General features: G+C 43.9%; 1 protein-coding gene across 3 annotated transcripts in view; it reads right to left on the bottom strand.

The window, feature by feature from the left end:
- The window catches only part of LOC144104473 (fibronectin-like), a 48160-nt gene that overhangs the window by 27764 nt on the left and 2629 nt on the right, over positions 1-17767 (bottom strand). For all 3 annotated transcript variants that reach the window (XM_077637512.1, XM_077637513.1, XM_077637514.1), the window contains exons 2-5: positions 16460-16542; positions 14004-14230; positions 9765-10070; positions 3249-3560 (exon numbers count right to left, since the gene is read on the bottom strand). In XM_077637512.1, the coding sequence (XP_077493638.1) occupies positions 3249-3560; positions 9765-10070; positions 14004-14230; positions 16460-16542 (928 nt within the window). The remainder of the gene's footprint in view (positions 1-3248; positions 3561-9764; positions 10071-14003; positions 14231-16459; positions 16543-17767) is intronic.

Genomic DNA, 17767 nt, shown 5'->3' with positions numbered 1-17767 from the left:
CAAAGGTTGTCCCTATCCGCAAATCTGGATCGAAATCCCAAGCGAAAAATTACCGGCCGACATTGCTTCTTCGAAAATTTGAGAATGTGGTACACATGATAATGTTGAGCAGAGTTAAGAAAGCTGTCCTACAAAATCCACACGGCTTTACTGCAGGTCGATCAATGACTACAAATATTCTTACTTTCATGTCCTGTCCCTCTGATGAGGTCGTAAAAACAAGGCAACTTGGCACAATTCAATGTCACCTAAGTAAAGCCTTTTATGCATTTTGTCATCAATTGCTTATTCAGATTATTTCAGAAAGAGCCATCCCTGCGATATTACTGGCACTCTTTCATCCATGGGCATCTTGAAAACGGCAAATGCTATGTGACTCTTGGTGGGCAGATCCCGAAAACGTACTCGGCCTCAAGAGGTGCGCCCCTGAGTTACGTTCTCGGACCACTCATATTTTATTTATTCTTAAATGACATTGCCATTACTTTCCAACATTTCTCATTTGTCCTTTACGCTGACGACATTATGATATTTAAGTAGTTCGCACTAACAATGACTGCACACTACTGCAACAAGTATACCGGCCTTCATTGTCTGGTGCGATGCCAACAAAGTCTTATTCAACAGTACAAAAACTAAAATTGCCTCGTACAGGCAAAAAACTCAGGACACATACGTTTACCATATCGGATATATGGTGACCTCTTGGTGATTTAAATACTGGGCCTGGTCATAGTTTATGTCTCTTTGGTTGTCTTCTCTGCGCACACAAATCACGTCATCGGGAACGCCATGCGAACACTCGGCGCAGTGAGTCGTGTAATCATAAAATTTGGAAGATCTTACTGGAACTTTATTGTTGCTTATGTCATCCATTACTGGAATATGAGCCCATCACATGGAACAACATTTGTAAGTCGGACAAAAATCAAATAAAACCAGTGAAATTGGGATTTCGCGCCATATCTAACCACTGCTATTCCAGAAGAGAAGACATCAAATTCGTTTCCTCTTACCTGCCCTGCTTATCTGCAGTAGAATGCTTGGACTCTGGACGCACGAAAGGGACATAACCTTCTTTATTTTTAAACTCCTCCAGGGAGCTACCGATTGTCCAGAACTTCTCAACTACTTCAAAATTCGCATCCCACAAACACAAGAATATGTGCGCCTTTTGATGTGACTCGAAGCGCCACAAAAACCCCCAGCGCACGCATTCTGAAAGCGTGCAATGCATGCACATCGAGAATGTCTGGATACTTTTAACGGCTTGCAATCTGCCTTTCGTGAAAACTTGGACCTAATGTGAAAGACACGATTGCACATTCTGCGAGACGCCATGCAGGAAACAAGTACTCGATGTTCGCATCTCCGACGACTGCAAATCAGCTTTATGTTCTGTATTTCAGAGAAGTGCTGTTCGTCTCGTAATCTTGTTATATATTTCCTCTGCTATGTCTGGTAATATATGCTATCTTGTATTAATATTTGCTTATGTTGTCTTATATGATCTGTTTAAAGCTGATTTGTATGCTCTGTGCCTGTGATGCGTTGCAGTTCTGATCCTATTTGTGTGTTGTATTATGTGATATCACGCACAATTTTATGCACATGCACATTTTTTATACGCTCTGTTTAGATCTGCTATGTCCGCTCTTTTGCAACTGTTGCTTTCAGTTGCAGTCCTAATTCTGTCCACTTCCTGAAAATCTCAAATTTCTATGCATGTTCACTACAGTGTGACTACTCTCCTTTGCTGAATTTCAAACGATTATTATTTATTAATATCTGTATTTTTTTTTGCTGATGAACATAGTTTCCGCATTTGCTTTGTCACTGTTTCATTTGGACGCGCTGTTATTACCGCACCAGCACCAAGACCGACAGGTTGCTCTTGGGAACTCTAATAAGCATTAACTGATTGATTGATTGATTGATTGATTGGTTGATTGATTGATTGATAATAAGGTCCAGTTCTGGCAAATCTTTCGAGACGTTAACTATAGCTTCCTCGCTGGTTTTGTCCGTTGTTGTTCTTTTGGCGCCGCATCAAAACTCTTCCCGCTGTCTTCTCCACTGCCGTCTCCTTTTCAGTCTATCATTTATGCTTGATCGTTTTCATGATATCTTGGCATGGACATTGTTTGCCGAAACCTTTTGCTTTTCGTTATCGCTTTTCGCTCCCATCATGCCGTTCCCTCGAGAGCAACTTCAAGGTAACGGAAGATAATTTTCTATGGTCTGATTGTTTGCCTACCGCTCCCGGGTCTTCTAGTATAAATGTTCAAGATAACATATAATGGAAGATACCAGTCCCGTTTATCGCGTCAACTGACGTCTGGCCTGCTGACGACAACATGTTTCGCATCGAATCAGTGGAACGTTGGCAGTTTTCCTGGGTGCTTTTAAAATCTTCCCCAGCCATCTGCAGCAAGATTAGTCATATTGTGGCCGTGAAATTTGACTCTCTACTTTGTGAATTGCATAGTTACTTCGGGTAGTTGCAACATTACTTCGCAGGCTGCGTTGTGGCTATTTGCTACTTGCTCAGACGAATACCTAGCGGCAAGCATGAACCACTATAAGAAAACAAGACTAGTATTGCAATAACAAAAATAACTCTAGTACCCGGATATAGCGAAATTCCGCCTGCTGTGTAAAGTAGCCTCCTGTTTTACCTACAACCAAATTACAACCGCAAGAAGGAGTAGTTTACAGCTAGTTAAGTACACCGATCGCGATCACCGTAATCGACATCATGATAAACCACGCTAATTCCAAAGTACAACAAGTACCTCGGCAATCGACGTCCAATAATCCTGGCCTTGCACCTATCCCAGCTACTCGATCCTAGCCCATTTTGAAATGTCATCTTATTGTTTACAATCATCGACAACGTCGTGCACTTCCCTCATACACTCTTTACAAGAGACAAAATGTTGTCCCTTTACAGAGACCACGTTTCGTAGCAGAGTGCGCTATACAGACGGGAACTTTGAAACATAGAGTTCGATATTAAAGTTGTACTTCAAATTACTCTCAGTACAAGCACCGTTGGGTAAGCAATGTAATTTGAAGCAATCTAGAGCCATAGCCTGCACGTATCGGGTCGTGCTAAGAGCGACTTTGTATGTAATTCTTGCATCTAAGAAATGCAAATCCTGTGCTCAGATATCATACGCCTCCTGTGCAAAAGGGTGGGGGGGGGGGGGGGGGGGGGCTATGTAAGGCTGAAACAAGCGACTTACAGAACGGCATAGGCACCACGGTTCCCTTGACCTCGTCGCTGTAAGCCCTCTCGCTGTTAGTCGGCACCGTGTTGAAGGCCTTCACCGAGACCTCGTACTCCGTCCAGGGCTGCAGTCCCGTGATGGACTGAGTGCCGGCATTGGACTGGAGGATCTCGCGCGTGTTCACGTTGTCACCGTAGCAACGCCGCTTCGGACACCACGTGAGCACGTAGCCGCTGATTGGTCCGTTGGGGTACTTGGGCACGCCCACCACGACGTTGACTTGTGACGTCGATACTTTCGTGAAGGACAGTGACGACTCCGTCGGATCTGGAATAGCGGCGGACACACAAGCGTTGACAGTCTGTAAATGGACTGAGGTCTTGTTGCTTGACGGTGACTGCACTGCTTGGGATATGTAGTGTGTTAAAAATCTATCGTTGTTATACAAGGTGCTTTACGCAAGACTTTACATAATTTCTAAAAATAGGCTTTTATAGTTAGAAGAGCACAGCCTATATAGACTGAAGTCTTGTTGCTTAGCGTTGATTGCACTGCCTAGTTCAAAGCCAATGCAACTGTGGTATGTAATGTTCTAAAAATATAACGTTGTTATGCAAGCTGTTTAACCTAAGACTTCACGCAATTAAAAAAAAAAAGACTTAGAGTTAGAATAACGCTTTTTTCGACATAGCACTATCAGCTGTGTAATACATTAGAAAACAACTAAGACTTGCTAACTAGCAGGCTGGTTAACTAATATTGAACAGTTAACTTTTTAACTATTACCGTTAGGCTCATTAATTTTCCAGAGGCGTGTAGCTCACCGTGATATCTATATAAGCTTTAGAATCTCGAAAACGAGGTTCCCTTCCCTGCAGTGGAGCAACAAATTTTCGCTAGGTCCCGCCAAAATACATGAGCTTTCGAGAAGCTTGCAGGCAAAGCGACCTCTCCAGTGCACGTAACTCGTCGAAATATCCAAAATTTCTTGGGCCACAGTGCTGAGGGTAACCGCGTTTTCGAAATTCTAAAAACTTATATGGATATTACTTACAGTGGGCTACACGCCTCTTGATAATTAAGGAGCCTGACAGTAATAGGTTAAAAGTAAACTATTCAATATTAGTTAACCAGCCTGCTAGTTAGCACGTCTAAGCTGTTTTCTAATGTATTACCCAGCTAACAATGCTATGCCGAAAAAGAAGGAACGCCCCTCTAACATTAAAACCCAAATTTAAAAAATTGATTAAAGTCTTAGGTGAAACACCCTGTACACCTTTGCCAAGAGACTTCAGTGCATTGCACTAAATCTGCGTTAACGAGCATAATAGGTAAATACGGTTAGTCAAAATATCAGCGCCAGAAAACTGATCATAGTTCGACCATTACAACGCTGCTTGCACCACGCCGTGGTCAATCGTAACAGCCCAGCAAAGTTTCACAAGACGTAAACGAATAATAGGTTTAGCTCAGTGACTAGGTGTTTTCAGAAGACAACTTAAAGACGCCCAAAGAAGAAAATAGGGCTGCGCAGTGGAACAGCGGTCTACAAGACGTTCACTCACAGGTGTTTATGAGGCAGACAGTCAGGAACACATACAAGCCTCTGTGATTCGCGTACGCATTCTGCGAGAAAGGCATCGCACATGGGCATGCGCATAAGAAGGCTCCCTAAAAACGCGTAGTTCACAGAGGATAATGGGCGCTTTGGCGAAGCAGTCCTCAACTTTTATTCTCGAATATAAAATGCCTCTGTAAGTTCACGTGCCGCCTTGTCATCTCCTTCTGCCCACTTTCTTCACACGAAACAAAGAATGGCTGTCTGCCGCAAGCTTTATAATTCTCAAAAAGGTCTTCCCGGCGCTCCATTGTTTACAGTTCTGCTGTGCTGTCTCAAAAGGTGACGGGAATCAGTGGTCGTTCTATCCTTTGCACGGATTTTTAGGAGTCAGGAAGACTCCAAAAAACACTCCTGTCGCATAGCCTTTGCAAAAGTTGACATGCTTAACCTGCTTAGCTTAATTTTTTTTATTTAGAAGCTGTCTTGCCTCTTGAGGACAACTGACCTACCGGACGGCTTGTCGAACACAGAGCACTGGGGATTTTCGTTTGACGAGGTTCGAGTGACAGGGACGCTTTGTTGTGGCTCTCAAGAAACAACAACAGCGCATGTTTTTGATTTTTAAATTTTGAAAATTAGGGATGAAATATGAAAGTGAGTCGTGAATAGCGAGCTTAACTGTTAAAGGCGGCCGCTTTAACACAAGCTGTTGTCGCTTGCTGTTTGCGGTCTGACCCAGGCCCTTCGATTCTTGATATTCTTTTGTGAGAAAAATAGGAGGAAGCGCTTGACAGCGTCTTCGGATTATTGCACATGTGTTAAAGATGTTTTCCTAAGCTCATAATTCTATATTTATGGTAAATAACGTTGTTCTCTGGCGTATGATGGCGAACCGCATGTGAATCTACACTATATGAAAAAAAAAACGCGAAAAGGTCTGTAAGCATAGAGGCCCATGTTGATGACACACCGTTATTTAAATCGACGACAGAAGCTCTTTAAGAAACACGGGTGTATGACACTGCGTTCTTTGAAATCAAGGAAAGATCTCTGGACAAGAATAAATCTCAGTGCTGTACCTTACTTCGGTAGCCAGAGAGTCACATCCTCGCGAGAAGAGTCTTTTTAATAAGCGGATTACGCGGCACTGAAACCCAGATTAAGTGCGCCAAGACTAAAGAGTGAACACTCTTCGGGGTTGGTTCATTTATTGCACCTGTCAAATGGAAGCAGGTCATATGGCGAACTCACGGCTGCGTTAATGATGAAGTTAAGGACCGCAGACCGCGGTATAAGCAGGTATCTTAATGCCACCTTTTAGGTCGTTGTAGAGGCTGCGACTGGAAGCCGTTAAGTTTCTTCAGCGTGCTATCTAAAGAGAAGCAATCGCAGCAGTGCGCGCGAATATTTGGAAGTGTTTCGGAGCAAGGAAAAAATTCACAGCGACACCTAATTTAATTTTGTATCGGCAGTGAAATAGCATTAGCAGCTGTTGATATATTTTGGCGTCACTTCCGGTATGGTGACATCACTATCCTCCAGGCAATGTGAATGCTTCGGCCTGGTGACGCCACTTCCCTAGAGCCATGGAGATTGCACCAGGGTAGTGATCTGACTTCCCTCCAGAAAACGGGGCAATGTTTGTGACCACCGACGCATTTTTACTAATGGTGTCTCTAAATGCTATCGCCCTAATAAAGGCAAAACACATCTTAGGTTGTCATCTGTTGAGGTTAGTGACACACAGTTTGCATCTCACAAGGCGCAACTCGTTTGCAAAGCTTGGTAAACGCTATTTGTACTGCCCGTTCTACCTTAATAGTTGGAGTGTCCCACAATCACGATTACGTTCCTGCCCATGTGTGGAATATACCCTGTTTTCGGTAAGCGCATTTGCCGTGCCCTTTTTTTTCTGCTTTCATATTACTGCGCACTTTTCCGCTCTTTTCAAAGCAGGAAATTTTCCTTAAGAAGTGTACGTCTATGATCTGCACAGTAGTCTGTGAAGACAAAATGCTCATAAAATGTTAAAACGACGTCTCCGGGTATCGAAAACAAAGCAAGTGGCGATAATGACAGCCAGAAACGTTTTCTACGGGCTCACACGAAACAGGTAAGAGTACCTTCAGGGCACACAACTGTAAAAAAAAAAAAACATGGCGGTGATTTGAATTTAACAGGTCAAGTGATGAAACGGCGAAGCGACTGTAGGCATCGTCACGCAAGGCTAGTCCCAACAGTTGCTAACAAAAACCTCAACCTTCCAATCTCAAGACCCGCCGCGGTGGCTCAGTGGTTAGGGCGCTCGACTACTGATCCGGAGTTCCCGGGTTCGAACCCGACCGCGGCGGCTGCGTTTTTATGGAGGAAAAACGCTAAGGTGCCCGTGTGCTGTGCGATGTCAGTGCGCGTTAAAGATCCCCAGGTGGTCGAAATTATTCCGGAGCCCTCCACTACGGCACCCCTTCCTTCCTTTCTTCTTTCACTCCCTCCTTTATCCCTTCCCTTACGGCGCGGTTCAGGTGTCCAACGATATATGAGACAGATACTGCGCCATTTCATTTCCCCCAAAACCAATTATTATTGTTATTATTAATCTCAACGTATCGGTAAATATTGTGCTATCTAGTGTGCGCGAAAGCCTGTTACTTAACAACTACAAGATGCCCTGCTACTTACATGTAAAAAAAAATGAGTATGTCGTCTAGTTATCTAGATACTAAAGCTCTGAACGGCCGAACATCCCAACTAGTTGACAGGATGGGGTTCAGTGTCATGTCAGATACCATTAATAATCAGAATACATATCCTGCTTCAGGCCTCTTTTGGATTTCGCTTTCTGGGAAGTGCAACCCGTCATGTTCTGAACAAAAAGGCTGTCTCGCAGCGGATAATCCAATTGCGCAGCGCGGAAGATTTATTTCTCATTATAAACAAAATTTATTATGAAGTAGAAGTGAAAGTACTTGAAACTGAGCACGACCACCTAAAGTGCGAATTCCATTTGAATGCACAGGTGTACTTTGTTTTGCATTTAAGTGAAACAAAAAAGGATTGGGAGACAATTAGGCTCTGTTCTGTAGCCTTTCATATAATGTGTCTGTGCGGTATTGCTCTAATTAAGTGTCGCGCCAAGGGCGCAGGTGGCTTGCGAAGTGAAGTAATATCTATTGTTAGTTGCTCAGCTGTATAGAGGCTGGTACGATAACAATTTGTTCCCAGAAACGTTCACCGTGAACCTGCAAGGGAAGACGTGGAGCCAAGGTTGTAGTAATAAAAAGATTTGAGTATTCTATGCAGCGCCCTTTGAAATGGCTATTCACTGAGTAGGCTGTCTATAGGAGGTGGTGGCGGTGAGGGGGGGGGGGGGGCACAGATTGTTGACATTTTGCGCATAAAGCAACTTTTTGCTGGCTTGCTGCCTATCGACTCGTTCCTGGTAGCGGAATTCATGGTGAGCTGCTCGCGATAATCTGGATGTGAACTAACAGGACAATTCCGCTCTGGTTGTGTAAATAGCGGAGACAATGGGATTTGCCTGTCAATGGGATTTGCGTGATAACGACATAAAGAGTGCATATCGTGTAGCTCGGACATGAGCTAAAAAATAAAAGTGTCCTATCTCTCTCTACCTGACGACGTTTATCTAATCAGGAAGAAAAACACAGCCCTGCCAGCCTTGCGCACCTTTCTGTTGTTCCCGATAATCGATTACGATTACAAAGGGAATTTTGTCTGTGGTCCCCCGCCCAAGCATCAAACTTACAAAATGATACTTTTTGCCGCTCTCTATGGCTTCCTTTTGAATATTTGCCTTTCATATAGTCGTCCTTCTGCTGGACCAAATTTAACTCCTGCCCTAATGCCCATCACAGATATAGACACATAAGGCCACTGCAGTTTAGGACGCTGAAGCTGACAGGTATTCACGAAATTAATTACATAAAGATTATTTACAAAACGCTTTTACCCACTCCCTAAATCTAAAAAAAAACCATAGAAAGATTAACTAGAATACTTCATCGTTTCTTTTTTCGATCTATCACCTTGCATGGACACTATGAATGCTCAAGATAATTGCTATTTGTGCAAAAAGGCTATTATTGGTGCATTATGACTCTGTTTTGCAGCTTGTCCTGAAGAAAAAGATATTGTACCAGCAAATACTACTTTCACTTTATAATCTGTGTCAATTACACAATATAAAAATTGAAGACCCAGCAAAGGATTTCTTTCAACACTACGGATGTTAAATCTGCTTTTATTAGTAACGAGTTTACGTGCGTTTTCCGCAATTCGTTGTAAACTGAATCTGTGACTGAATGGAATATTGAGGGAAAGGTTGAAAGAAAAGAAGAAAGACAGAAAGAAAAAAGAGAGGGAAAGAAAGAAGAAAGGAAAAAGAAAGAAAGAAAGAAAGAAAAAAGAAGGAAGAAAGAAAAAGGAAAGAAGGAAATAGAGAAATAAAGGAGGAAGGAAGGAAAGAAGGAAGGAAGGAAGGAAGGAAGGAAGGAAGGAAGATATGAAGTAAAAAGAAATAGAGAAATAAAGGAGGAAGGAAGGAAGGAAGGAAGGAAAGAAGGAAGGAAGGAAGGAAGAAAGGAAGGAAGCTATGAAGTAAGAAAGAAATAGAGAAATAAAGGAGGAAGGAAGGAAGAAAGGAAGGAAGGAAGGAAGGAAGGAAGGAAGGAAGGAAGGAAGAAAGGAAGGAAGATATGAAGTAAAAAAGAAATAGAGAAATAAAGGAGGAAGGAAGGAAGGAAGGAAGGAAGGAATGAAGGAAGGAAGGAAGGAAGGAAGGAAGATATGAAGTAAGAAAGAAATAGAGAAATAAAGGAGGAAGGAAGGAAGGAAGGAAAGAAGGAAGGAAGGAAGGAAGAAAGAAAGAAGGGAAGGAAAGAACGAAAAATGAATGAATGAATGAATGAATGAATGAATGAATGAATGAATGAATGAAAAAAGAGACTCACACGTGGGAAGCGTGTACTCGCTTATTGATGCCTCCGCGCCGTAGAGCGTCTGGCCGGTGAACGGGTCCACGTTGAAGCCCGACACGTAGACGTTGTACTGGCGGTATGCGGTCAGACCTGTGATCCTGAACTGGCGCACGTTGGGCCCGTGCAGTGTCTCGTAGCTGGAGACGCAGTTGGAGGCCCAGCACCACCGGATCCGGTATCCGTCCAGCGGGCCATTGAGGACAGTCGGGTACCGCCAGCTGATGTCCAGAGAATACGGGGTGTGCTTGGTGGCGAAGATCTGGAACGGCTGGCTAGGCGCTGCAACAGAAGGGAGGGAGAGAGAGAGAGGCGCCTCTTTGTCAGGTACAGTCTTGGTCAAATGTCTTAAGGCCAAAGGCTTTCCGCTTCAGCCGCATAACAGAGCCATTACGGCACTATTAAAGACCGAATGACCTTAAAATGCTAGCAGAAGGTTTCTTCTTGCGGTAGAGAAGATTCCTGCTTGACTTGTGTTTTGAATGATCCGCTAAAGAAGCATTCTAGGAACATCCATTTTGCTGCAGCTCGACGCTGTGGCCTTAAGTCTTTTGACCACGACTGTACCTCCCTTGTCGACGTTATCCAGTTATGGCGAGTTATGTAGAAGTCTGAGAACTTTCAAACGCAGAATACAACTTCTGTTCACTTCGAATAGGAGTCCGAACACGTACGAATAACGATTTCTAATTGCAAAGTTTTTGTGTTCTGATTTCTATATTTGTGTACAAAGTGTTAACGATAACATGTGTTTCTTTCTTGTTGAACTTGTCACATGCTTCATGTGCATTTTTGTACGGTGATGATTGTTATATCCCATTGTATGTGTGGGGCCAGGGCCTCGTCAAGAGACTAATTACCTCCTTGTGTCCTGCCCCACGGGCAGTACCATATATTTATCATCCAATAAATAAACAAATAACCATACGTGATGCTTTATACGGGCGAGATATGCACAAGTGGGCACCTAGTGAGAACTTCGGTAACACAACGGATTACTCACGAGGTGTGAGGGTCAAGCACACTGACTTCTATGCTGCTTATTCCCGGCCAAATATATTGTTGTCAAGTTCTACGTTAAAGCGAAAATCAGTCAAAAGTGTTGGGTTCTTGCATATATTATGTTTGTAAGGTGATATCAAATCCTGTCGCTGGTCGGCTTGCAACGAATCAGCCTTTGAGTGGTGGACGGGTGGATGGGTGGGCGGATGGTGGCTTGGGTGGATCATCATTATCATCGGCCTTACTACACCACACTGCAGGGCAAAGGCCTCTCCTATGTCTCTCCAATTAACCCTGTCCTTTGCCAAATGCATCCACCCTTTGCCTGCAAACCTCTTAATCTCATCCGCCCACCTAACCTTCTGCCGCCCACGCTACGCTTGCCTTCCCTTGGAATCCACTCCATTACCCTTAAGGACCAGCGGTTATGGTGGCTTGGGTGGATCATCATTATCATCGGCCTTACTACACCACACTGCAGGGCAAAGGCCTCTCCTATGTCTCTCCAATTAACCCTGTCCTTTGCCAGATGCATCCACCCTTTGCCTGCAAACCTCTTAATCTCATCCGCCCACCTAACCTTCTGCCGCCCCCGCTACGCTTGCCTTCTCTTGGAATCCACTCCGTTACCCTTAAGGACCAGCGGTTATCTTGCCTTCGCATTAGATGCGCTGGCCAAGCCCATTTCTTCCTCTTGATTTCAACTAGGGATTTAGACTTGGGTGGACGCCAGCGAGTAACACAAATCGACTCCACCTTGGGGGATTCCCCTAAACATCCGACCACCACTATTCCCACCTCGAGTTATTGATCAAAGCGCTCTCGCTCTACCGTATGCTACCCGTCCCCTTATTACAAGTCTACTCCACCTTGGGGAATTCGCTTAAACATTTGACCATCAGTGCTCCGACTTCGGGTTACTGTTCAATTCGCTTTGGCCCTACCATATATGCTAACCGTCCCGGATAGCTCATCATGATAGAGCAACTACGCCGGTGAAGCGGTGGTCCCGGGTTCGAACCACGGACCACGATGAATTTTTCTTTAACTGCGAAGTTATTAAGAAAGCTGTATAGCTTTCCTTTGTAGCCGTATATATGGCTGCGCTTGGGTTGATGCCAGTGAGTAAATACTCGTGTATTATGGATCAGCCTCGCGTTTTGATATCCTTTGTCTCATGGCTCGCGTATCACAAGACGAACAGTCCATGGAACGGAAAGCGGTTTCTTTGGTTGGGAAGGTGAATTATCATTCGGTTGAAGTATGCAAGAAATCTTCAGGGATCTGAAACTTACTTGTCCAGATCGTAGCCGTATACCTCCGCTTTATTCATCCAGCATAAGAATGAAAGAAAACTAGGAAAAATGCTGCAAGCTATGCAGCCTCGAAAAGCGTGTGTCTGCGGAAATTGATAGAACGAGTGGGGCAGGCTGATGTCTATTTAAATATTATTCTAGAAAACTGAAGAAAATGCTATATTTACAAGCGCGAGTTATTAAAACGTGAGTTACACAAGTTAGCACCGTATGGACTCCAGAGCTTGGAAGTAAAAACAAACCTCATTTTGATGCATAAGCAAAATGCCGCTTAATATCTTTTAGAGAATAAATAGCAGACAACATCTACATCATCATAGTATTAGTACTAAATGTGTGGGATAAAAATAGTCGCACTTTTTCAGCTGCTTTTGGAATGACGCGTCAATGAATGCGCCATGGTGCACTACCTAGTTGCTTTATGACACTGTCTTGTAAATACGCTACTGATAAAATTGTTTGGTTCGCTTTATGGGGGTTTAACGTCCCAAAGCAACTCAGGCCATGAGGGACGCCGTAGGGAAGGGCTCCGGAAATTTCGACCACCTGGGGTTCTTTAGCGTGCACTGGCATCGCACAGTACACGGGCCTCTAGAATTTCGCCTGCATAGAAATTTCAGCGCCGCGGCAGGGATCGAACCCGAGTCTTTCGGGTCAAAAGCCGAGCGCCATAACAACTGATCGCCCGCGGTGAGGTTAAATTGCGGTTGATGCAGTGGATACCATAATCTCACATTAAAACAAGGTTTTTGAAAATCGTTAAAGCTCTCTTAAAGTTCATATGTCTGTAAGGAACAAGAAAATTGTTCTCCCACCAGAATTCAAAATTATTCCGGCCTGTCATTAAGGGGCATAAATCCCGCGCGGAGAGAGATATATCAAAGCAAAGAATATAATGCGGTGTTTTGTAAATAAGCTAAATATCGGTCTAAATAGTTCGATAGCGATATGAGGCTCCCCCTCAACCCCTAATTGTTGCATTTGTTTTTGTGTTGACAAGTTTGAGCGATATGCCTTGCTTCTGCCCCCTTCTGTTCTGCACAGCGTTCGATTGAGGTCGAAATTTCTCCATTTGTCGGGTGCGACGTGAACAGTACGATGGTGAAATGTCTTGGGGAATCCACCAGGGTGGAGTAGATTTGTAATAAGGGAGTAATTACTCATTGGCGTCCACCCGAGCGCAGCCTTACGGCTACAAGCTGCAAAGGAAAGCTGTACAGCTTTCACAGAAACTTCTCCCGGTCCAGGACGAATTTTGCTTTAACTACGATGTTTCTGGGAAAGCGGTACAGCCTTCCTCTGCAGCCGTATACGGCTGCGCTTGGGTGGATGCCAATGAGTAATTACTCCCTCATCATCAAACATTACGCGTAGGCGTGCGAACAGAAGACAGGAATGCTAGGTTCAACACAACTGATCCCACGCGATATCTGAAAACCATTTCAAGGATCTCACTAAGGCGTAGCCTTAAGGGCCATATTAAAAATGACGCTTCTCGCTAGAAGAGGCTAGAAGAAGAAGAAGAAACTGGAAGAAAGATGCACGAACCTCAATTCTCAGATACTCTCTCCCGATATTTTGTTTCTTCCTTTTCTTTTAAATTACTCTGAAATTTCACCCAAGGCACAATAATTAGTTTGACACCAGTTTACCCTACTCTATGGAGTCTCCCCCCTGAACCCTGGCCAATCCCCTGTCGTGGGTATGTGCCATGCGACCAAGACAACAACAACAACAACAACAACAACAACAACAACAACAACAACAACAACAACATCAACAACAACAACAACAACAACAACAACAACAACAACAACAACAACAACAACAACAACAACAACAACAACAACAACAACAACAACAACAACAACAACAACAACAACAACAACAACCTCACCTGTTGGGGAAGTCCTTACAGTCGTGCACACGGGGTTTGAAAAGTTGGAGCCGGAACATTGTGTTTGCACACACAAGGTGTAGTTGGTATACGTGGCTAAACTCGTCTGAGGTCTGACGTATCCGGAAACACTTGTGGCGCAAACTTTGGGCGTGCTGCCACTCGAGCATTTCTCGCCGTAGTTGCCCAAAGACATGCAGGTGCAGTGCAAAGGATTGGGGATGTACCTGCAGAGGGGGAAACAGTTAGTGCTTCAATCAAGTCTCGCCACAATCACGTACGATCAGCTGGAAGAGTAAACAGAATAGACCGCGACTTTGAAAGTTTATCGCAGGATATGTTAACACTGCACTCAGAAAATGATGAGCACCAAAAGCGCGGTGAACAATACATTTATAAACAAAAACGTAGCATATGGACGGGACGAAGAAGGGCGAAGACTGGGCGGTGTATATAAACGTGATGCTGGACGAACATGCCTCTTCACTTCGCCATTAAACTGGGGAACACGTACCAGAGCATTGCAAGAAGTGCAATGGTTGTTTTCCCCTGCTTAATCGTACTAAGATTGTAGGGCGTGGTATAAAGACCAATTGTCTAGGGAAATCTTGGAAGCCCAGGAAATTTCGATATGCAGTGAAGGCACGTGCATCAGTACCCCATCTGTGTATCTGATGGAGAAGGGATCGAAGTTTTTAAAACGCACTTTAGTTTACTTAGCACCTTTATCATCAATCGTTCTTTCTCTTTTCTCCTTTTGCTCTTCTTCCACACATTTTAAGATTATCAGTTTGCTTTTACCTTGTTTTAAGTCATGCGCATGCGTGTTGTTGCTCTGGGATGGGGCGTGGTTTACCGTCTCATTCTCTTCAGTTGTAAGTGTAGCAACCGTCCTGCCTTCGCCCTTTTTCGTCCCGTCTATATGCTACGTTTTTTGTTTATATTATGTCTGACCAACTGGCCCCTCAGTATACTCTGTTCAACAATACTATGCCTCTACTTTTTGTAATAAACTATAAATGCTTTGCCAGGTTTCAAGACACAACATTTGAAATCCGCTTCCGGGGTCAGTTTGTTTTTACTGTTGACAGTAGAGGCACTCGCATATGTGTAACAGATCCTAGTACCCTCTAGTATTGCTTGTGTTCACAACATGAGGTACATGCAGTACGTCATGTAGTAACTCTACGAGCGCATCGTGTTGCATTAGTTTGCCCGTACTTGTCATTGTGTTGGCCTCTCGTCACTGAACTGCCCCATTTTGAAAAAAATAAAATTAAAAAAACGTGACACGTGGAACAGAAAGTCTTCCCTCTAAAAAAAATTTCCTTTCACTTAGCAAACTTTTGAGAAGGTGAAAACAGTTATCTACCTTTGTAAATGCGGAGGTTGTTTCAAACTGGCAAAACGTATTTTTAAGGGGGCTTTAACATTTTTCCTGGAAAGAAACTTGTCTGGCACGTTGCTTAGAGACTGTTATACCGCACAAAACAAAATATACACGACTTATGAGAGGACAGAGTTCAAGCGTTAAGTTAGCTTTCAACTGAACCTTAACTGCTGGAGCAGGAGCAAATGTATTCCGATTTGCACTTTAGAAAATAAAGCAATTTCACAGACACACACGGGACAATTAAACTGCATGGTTCATAATCTAAGCTAAAATTTGAACTCTTCCGCCGACAAAACTATTGACGATGCACTCACGCACTCAGGACTCGTTCTCGTAATGTCATTATCTTCCACTGTTTCCCTCATTACTGATGGCTATGACTGCAAAGAATCATTCTCCTCTAGAAAAATGGCTCGCTAAGAGCCTTACAATCACACGCCTTGCTGCGAGCTGCCGAATGCTCGTGTGTACCACGACGCAATTAAGTTGCGAACGCAGCTGAAAAAAACAAAAGTGTCGTCTGTTTATAAAGTTCGCCCATTGGCTTAAGGGAAGTGCCGTCATCAGAGCGGATAATTCTCACTGACGGGAGGGATGTGCAGTCACAAAACTGGAAGCGACCTCATGTCTTGTAAAGGCATCACCAGAGTCTAATTGCACTCCATTAGCAGCAGCAGTAGGCTAATTAAACGTCCCTGTGATTTTTTTATGCTGTCTTAGCGTGAGTTTATATAATGCCTGGTGTGGAAAGTGTATAAATGTTTCAAGCACGTATAAAGCACTACATCGACATGCGACGCTGTCTTAGTTTATCAAGATCACGCGACAAATCATGGATGTAAAATCAAAGCGATCCATTCGTTCCCTCTTTTTCATTTATTCTTTCTCTATCTTTTTTTTCTTTTTTTCGGCCCATTCTCATTTCATGCGTGACGAGTGCCTCTCGAGAATGGATCACAACTTCGTCCAAACACGTTCACCTCTGATGCTGCAAACCGCACGGTTCCTTCAACTACACAGCCCTTGCAAAGCAGTGACATGAAAGACAGCTGATCGAACTCACTTCGTCGCGTCCCAACGGAACGTGATCGAATTGTAGGCAATAGCCGGGGCGTGGAGACGTGAGGGCTCTGGGCAGGATTGAGCCTGTTGAACAAGAAAGTATCACAGGTAAGCCGAAACCAAGAACTCTCGGAAGAATATAAACTCGTTTCATTGCGCTGTGTCGTGAAGAGGGTGAACATTTGCGAGCTTAACTTGTTTTCGAAAGCGCGAAAAATACGCTATACTTTTGTTTCTTTAGAGCGGTAGCTCTACTTCTCGCGTTTCGGGTCTGAGCGTTATGTTTACCGTTATCGTAACCCAGTGGTTGCCATGGTGACCGATGTGGTTACATAATTGAATAAAACGATAACAGGCGGCAGCGTGATGCCCGAGCACCGCAACTCGAAACTGAACTAGAGGTCCGTGTACTGTGTGATGTCAGTGCACGTCAAAGAACCCCAGGTGGCCGAGATTTCCGGAGACCTTCGCTACGGCGTCCCTCATAGCCTGAGTCGCTTGGGAACGTTGAACCCCCATAACCCATAAACCACAAATTATGTGAATCTGGTATATATATTCCTGTCTGGCAGGCATCAAAGTCATGTCACTTAGTCCCAACATTCATGTACAATTTGTGGGCCAACCGTTTGCTGCAGAATGCTCCGGATGGTGTAATAATAATAATAATAATAATAATAATAATAATAATAATAATAATAATAATAATAATAATAATAATAATAATAATAATAATAATAATAATAATAATAATAATAATAATAATAATAATAACAAGTTTTGTGGGAAAGGAAATGGCTCAGTATCTGTCTCATATATCGTTGGACACCTGAATCGCGCCGTAAGGGAAGGGAGAAAGGAGGGAGCGAAAGAAGAAAGGAAGATAGAGGTGCCGTAGTGGAGGTCTCCGGAAAAATTTCGACCACCTGGGGGATCTTTAACGTGCACTGACATCGCACAGCACACGGGCGCCTTAGCGTTTTGCCTCCATAAAAACGCAGCCGCCGCGCTCGGGTTCGCACCCGGGAACTCCTGATCAGTAGCCGAGCGCCCTAACCACTGAGCCACCGCGGCGGGTCGATGGTGTCATACGATTGAACGTTTCGTGCAGCATGAACTTGCTAGTTAAGTTCGAGTCTAGCTCGCGGTAGGGATTTCAACAGTCGACCTATGTACCCCAATTCCTCGTCTTTACGAATCTTCATATGAACATTGGGTTCAACCCTTATCGCAGTGTGTTCGAGGTTGCGGTATAATATTTCGCGTTTGGTGCAGCATAAACTTAGTAGCTAAGTTAGAGTCTAGCTCT

The sequence above is a fragment of the Amblyomma americanum genome, chromosome 9 (assembly GCF_052857255.1).
Source record: "Amblyomma americanum isolate KBUSLIRL-KWMA chromosome 9, ASM5285725v1, whole genome shotgun sequence".
Lineage (NCBI taxonomy): Eukaryota > Metazoa > Arthropoda > Arachnida > Ixodida > Ixodidae > Amblyomma > Amblyomma americanum.
This window is presented reverse-complemented; position numbering and strand designations above follow the sequence as displayed.